Raw genomic sequence first — 5,134 nt, 5'->3', positions numbered from 1 at the left:
CAACCCTAACTCATGACAGGACCACGGCGCCGTGACAAATTTTGATCCAAATTTGTAATGTTATTAATATCCAGAAGTGACGTCACATGAACAGACAATCAACCGCACCAAGTAGTTTATTCGCCTTTATCGCACAGCAACCATCTTGGATTGACGTCATGTACTTTTGACACCAATGTGAGGCCACGCGTGTAAAGTCAACTTCCGGCGATCGAGGGGACGAGGCAATCATCTGCAATCGTGCCCAACGGAAATTACTGACGCGTGCCGCAATGTCAAAATAATCGCGCTAAAAATATCCAAATCATACCTTTCACCAATTTCCGAGTGGTGAAGCCATTCGAAAGCATTGGGTTGTCAAAATACGGCGAGATGTGGGCAAAGTGTCCAGGTAAGTTGGTTAGGTTATCGATGTCATTGTTGCGCACATATATTTACATTAATTATTATGATCTGGTCCATCTACAGATAACAAACAGCACAAGAGTACGTTCTCTACACTTTAAGGAAGCGAATTTTCAGACAACTTTTACAGGGAAGCGTGTTCTGGAGAAGCATGCAGTTCCGAGTATTTTTTGCTGGTCAAGATCACCCAGGAAAAGAAAATCTCCGAAAAAGCGCGAACCACCGCGTGCACGAGTGCGATTGGTTGATGTAAGCGTGCCATCGTCCCCTGTCACTGTGACAGGTAAATACTGTTGTCAGTATTTCTTTAAACATTCCTTGGTTAAAACCGCAAAATAATCAGAGGTATTTTTATGTTTTTCATTTTAATCCACAGCATCAACTTTCGGCCAAGCTTCTGGTGAGGAAAGTTCTATGGAGGTCCAACCGGAACTGTCATCCGCTCCTGTTGTTGTAGACTGCCCCGAGCCAATATATACTGTCACTGTCACAGGTAAATATTGTTGTCGGTATGTCCACCAGATTCCAGTGCCAAAACTCTGAAGAAATCAAAGTACTCGCTGACTCAGCCATGATGTTTCAACACGCGTGACCTCGCTTTCATGCGAAAAATGGTGACGTTGCATCCAACATGGCGGACTGTGATTAAGGCGAATTGATCAGCAACATGGATATTGAACAACTGTTTACAAATCTCAGAAGAGAGGCTGAGTGTCCACTGTGTTTAGAAACAGTCAACGATCCCAAGACGCTGCCATGCTTACACTCATTTTGTCTGCTGTGTCTCGACAGACACGCACTCTATACAAGAAAACAGCGGCAAACAACAATCAAATGTCCGGTTTGCTTGACTTGCTTCCAAATTCCTGAAGGAGACACGTTTGGCGGCCTTCCCACATCTTTTCATCTCAATCGATTGGTGGATCTCCTAGCTCTGAGAGATGGCAGCGCAGAGGCCCAGAGATGCAGCAGTTGCGATGAAAACAACATTGCAACTTGCTACTGTTTTGTGTGCCAGAACTTTCTATGTGCAGCTTGTTTTGAAGCTCATCAACGCCTGAAGGCCACAAGAGGTCACCGAAATATCTTGGTCGAGAATTTGCGAGCGCAAGATGTTCAAGAATTGATCAGAAGACCTGTCATGTGTTCCCAGCAATACCACGAAGATCAAACACTTGAATATTATTGCGAAGAATGCAACGTCTGTATTTGCCACAAGTGCAGTGTGGTGAATCATAATCGTCACTCCATGGTGGATATGCAGAAGGCCGCAGAAGAACACAAGATGCAAATTGTGGATGCCCTGGAGAAGGTCAAAACAGAAGTTGCTGTTTATGAAAACCAAATGAAGAAAGAAAAAGAGTTTATGGACAAAAGCGAGCCGGAAATAGCTGTCGCCCAAAGAAAGATGACAGAAACGGTGGACAATTGTATTCGAATTTTAACAGAGCACAAATCAGCCATGAACGCCAAGTTTGATGAGATAAATCAAGCACAACAAAAGGCTCACGAAACACAACTAGAAAACTTTCGGTTTGCTGTTACTCAGTTGAAAAGTTCTGTTGAACAAGGCGAGAATATCTTAGAAAGAAACATTAATGCTGAAATTTTACAAACGAAACAAGTCATCATTGGACGCTGCGAGGAACTTTTGAACGCAAGAAAACCTGAAATTTATAAACCACCACATGTACATTACATGGCAGAGAATATAACGACCATTTGCGATCGAGTTGTTGTAAGTAACACGAATTCTACATTGTCGATAGTTGAAGGACATTGCGACAAAGAGACAGAAGAAAAGACTGAAACAAGTTTTACGATCATAACTAGAGATTCAAATGGAATACAGTGTTATAACGAAGATGATCACATCAAAGTGGACATTGAATCTCCAACAGGAGGTAAATCGACCACAGAAATCACAGACAGCAAAGATGGCAAGTACACAGTAACGTACAGGCCAGAATGTGTTGGACAATATAGAGTGGGGATTGAGATTAATGGTCAGCCGCTGACTGGTAGTCCCTGGAGTGCTCAAGTTGTCCCACATCAATATCAATTTGTGTTTAAATTTGGTTCCCATGGCAATGGACCAGGACAGTTTGATAAACCTGTTGATATTGCTGTGAGTGAAAAAACTGGAACCATTGCTGTGGCAGACAATGAGAATAAGAGAATTCAATTGTTTAACTCTAATGGAAATTATCTGAGAGAGATAAAACTAAAGGGAGAGTGTTTCACAGTAGCATTTACCAAGTCTGGTGACATCATTGCCCTTGTCCCTGACGATGATAATAAGATTTCTCTGTTCACTGAAAGTGGTCAGTTTATCAAACACATCAACAATGAACACCTAGAGATACCGTTTCACGTGTCTGTTGGATTTGATGGCAGCATTATCGCATCTGACTGGAAGAGCAATGAAATCAAGGTCATCTCCCCTGACGGGATGCAGTTACTACAATCCTTTTGTGCCTCAGACTGTGCCATGTCCCTGTATTGTGCTGTTTATCACCAGGACAGATTCTTTGTCTCTGATGCTAAGGCCAATTGCATTAAAGTGTTTAGCAAGGAAGGAAAGTTCCTTTACAATATTGGCAGTCAGGGGTCTGGTGAGGGACAGTTAGATGGTCCTGTTGGACTTGCAATCGACAAGTTTAAAAATCTAATTGTCTGCGATGTCGCAAACAGCAGACTGCAAATTTTCAGATCGGACGGAACGTTTGTCACTAAGATAGAAGAACATTTCTCTGAGGAAGGCGGGGCTCCCACTTATGTCGCCGTGTCAAATGATGGACATGTTTTGGTCACTGTTCTCTTGAATAATCGTGTTCATGTTTTTCAGTAGCACTGTGAGGTGAACATAGTATTTCCCGATGAGTGTTACTCATGCATCTGAGAAAACTATATTCCTTTGGAAATCAATTCATTGGTTCCACATAAAGTAAACCCATTTAATTGTTTCGAAACGACAAAATTCGAAATTCTATGGTGAATTGTGTATCGAAAGACAAAATTCTAAATTCTATGGTAAATTGTTTATCAACGCCACCTAAAGTTCTATCATTCAGAGATCTTCCGAAAATAGTAGTATATAGTTTGGTGTGCACGAACATTTTTGACAGCGTTTCGATAGATCAGAAGTGCGAAACTGATCTGATTATGATAGTTCAGACTTTTTACTTTTATATGGCTGAAAGATTTATGAGTTATCAAACTTGGTAAGTTAGAGTGGAGTCTCAACAAGATCAGCTCCCACTGTAGTTGGCGTGATAGCTCAGTTGGTAGAGCACTGCACCGGTATCGCAGAGGTTATGAGTTGCAAACTCACTCAAACCTGAATTTTTTCCAGGCTTTATTTTTGCAACTGCCTGAAAGTGCTTATACGTAACTAAGATGATCTCTCATGTCGTTAAAAAAATTGTAGGATCACCGCTGTGAACTTTGTCATTTATTATCATCTTTGTTAATTAAGTTGCTTAAATGCTAATAATTACCATGTACATTGTGAAGCTAAGCCTTTTAACTTGCTGTAAATGAAGTTTTGAAATTAATTACGATGTGTGAATACAATTGAGGGACAAATTACTTATTATTTACATGTATTCTGAAAAACCAAGTCACCGTATAGTGAGATCGGTCAACTTTTTCTGTCATGATCGCAACGACGACAGCGAAGGTAACGCTTGCAGCGATCTTATGGATTCAACCTTTTCGGGTTTTGGCTTGTTTCGTCCTGTTTGCACTATACATGATAAACAGAGTTGAAGTCCCTTTCCCTTCCTAGTGACACCCGTGCTAAATCCGTCCATGTTTGGTCTTTAAAAGAGCTATCACCCGCACTGCTCCTCTGCATTCGTTTGTACATTTCTGTGTGCAGGTTGGCCAGAGACTGTCTCGTAATGGGACCTTAGTGATGTTGGTACTGTCCATGCTCTTACATAACAAGCGGGACGGGCGGAGTGGACAGGAAGGGGGAAGAAACAGAACAAGGAAACGCATTGTTCTAAAAGTTTACCCCTTCCCCTTCTATCAACCCCTACACACCTAGCATTACAGTCTATTTTCGCAATTCCCCGTCACCTACCAACAAATCAAAATACCGACTTGCGTAGTGACAAGTGTAGAATGAGCGTGCTTTTTTTCTCAGTTTCCTTAAATCAATATGTAGATACACGTACGAAGTCAAATCTGACAATTTAGGCAAAGATTTGCGCGGTATTCTTCACAGGGCTTGTTCGAAAAAGTGAAATAAGAAAATGAAGTAGAACGTCGTTAATATAGAAAACTTGCTAAACATGTTAAAGAACACCTGCTTTTAATAGCAAACAGCGCGTGTTTTCCAAGGCGGTGGGCATTTCTAAAATTGAATCTTTTGACTTCGGTACATCTGTTCGACGAAACCTTTTTTAATTTCTGACCTCTATGTGGTCCCATAGTTTGATTATTACTTTTTCTATCAACATATATGCATCCACCGGGGAGTACTCTCAACCGGTGAAACTAATTTACGAGTTAGCGCATGGCTGGTTACAAAATTATTGATATTTTCACCTAATTTTTTTCCCATTAACAGCATTTGACATTTTAAATCCAGCTTTTTCTTGTTGTATGTAAATTTGGCAAGCAACTGTGATATTCCAATTGGTTGTGATATAGCTTATGATTTTATGAGAAATTGAATCTATTTTACCACAAAAGTCCCTATGTCGCAAAGATAGGATTA

The 5,134-nt window shown here is 40.8% G+C and overlaps 1 protein-coding gene across 1 annotated transcript; it reads left to right on the top strand.

Moving 5' to 3' along the window:
• Positions 1-3,506, top strand: LOC145478698 (E3 ubiquitin-protein ligase TRIM71-like). Its single transcript, XM_081456806.1, has one exon. The coding sequence runs from the start codon at positions 1,073-1,075 to the stop codon at positions 3,254-3,256; it is 2,184 nt and encodes a 727-aa protein (XP_081312932.1). The 5' UTR covers positions 1-1,072; the 3' UTR covers positions 3,257-3,506.
• Positions 3,507-5,134: the final 1,628 nt, after the last annotated feature.

This window comes from Orbicella franksi, chromosome 2, assembly GCF_964199315.1.
Source record: "Orbicella franksi chromosome 2, jaOrbFran1.1, whole genome shotgun sequence".
Taxonomy (NCBI): domain Eukaryota; kingdom Metazoa; phylum Cnidaria; class Anthozoa; order Scleractinia; family Merulinidae; genus Orbicella; species Orbicella franksi.
The sequence above is the reverse complement of the archived record's forward strand: the minus strand, read 5'-3'. Positions and strand labels throughout refer to the sequence as shown.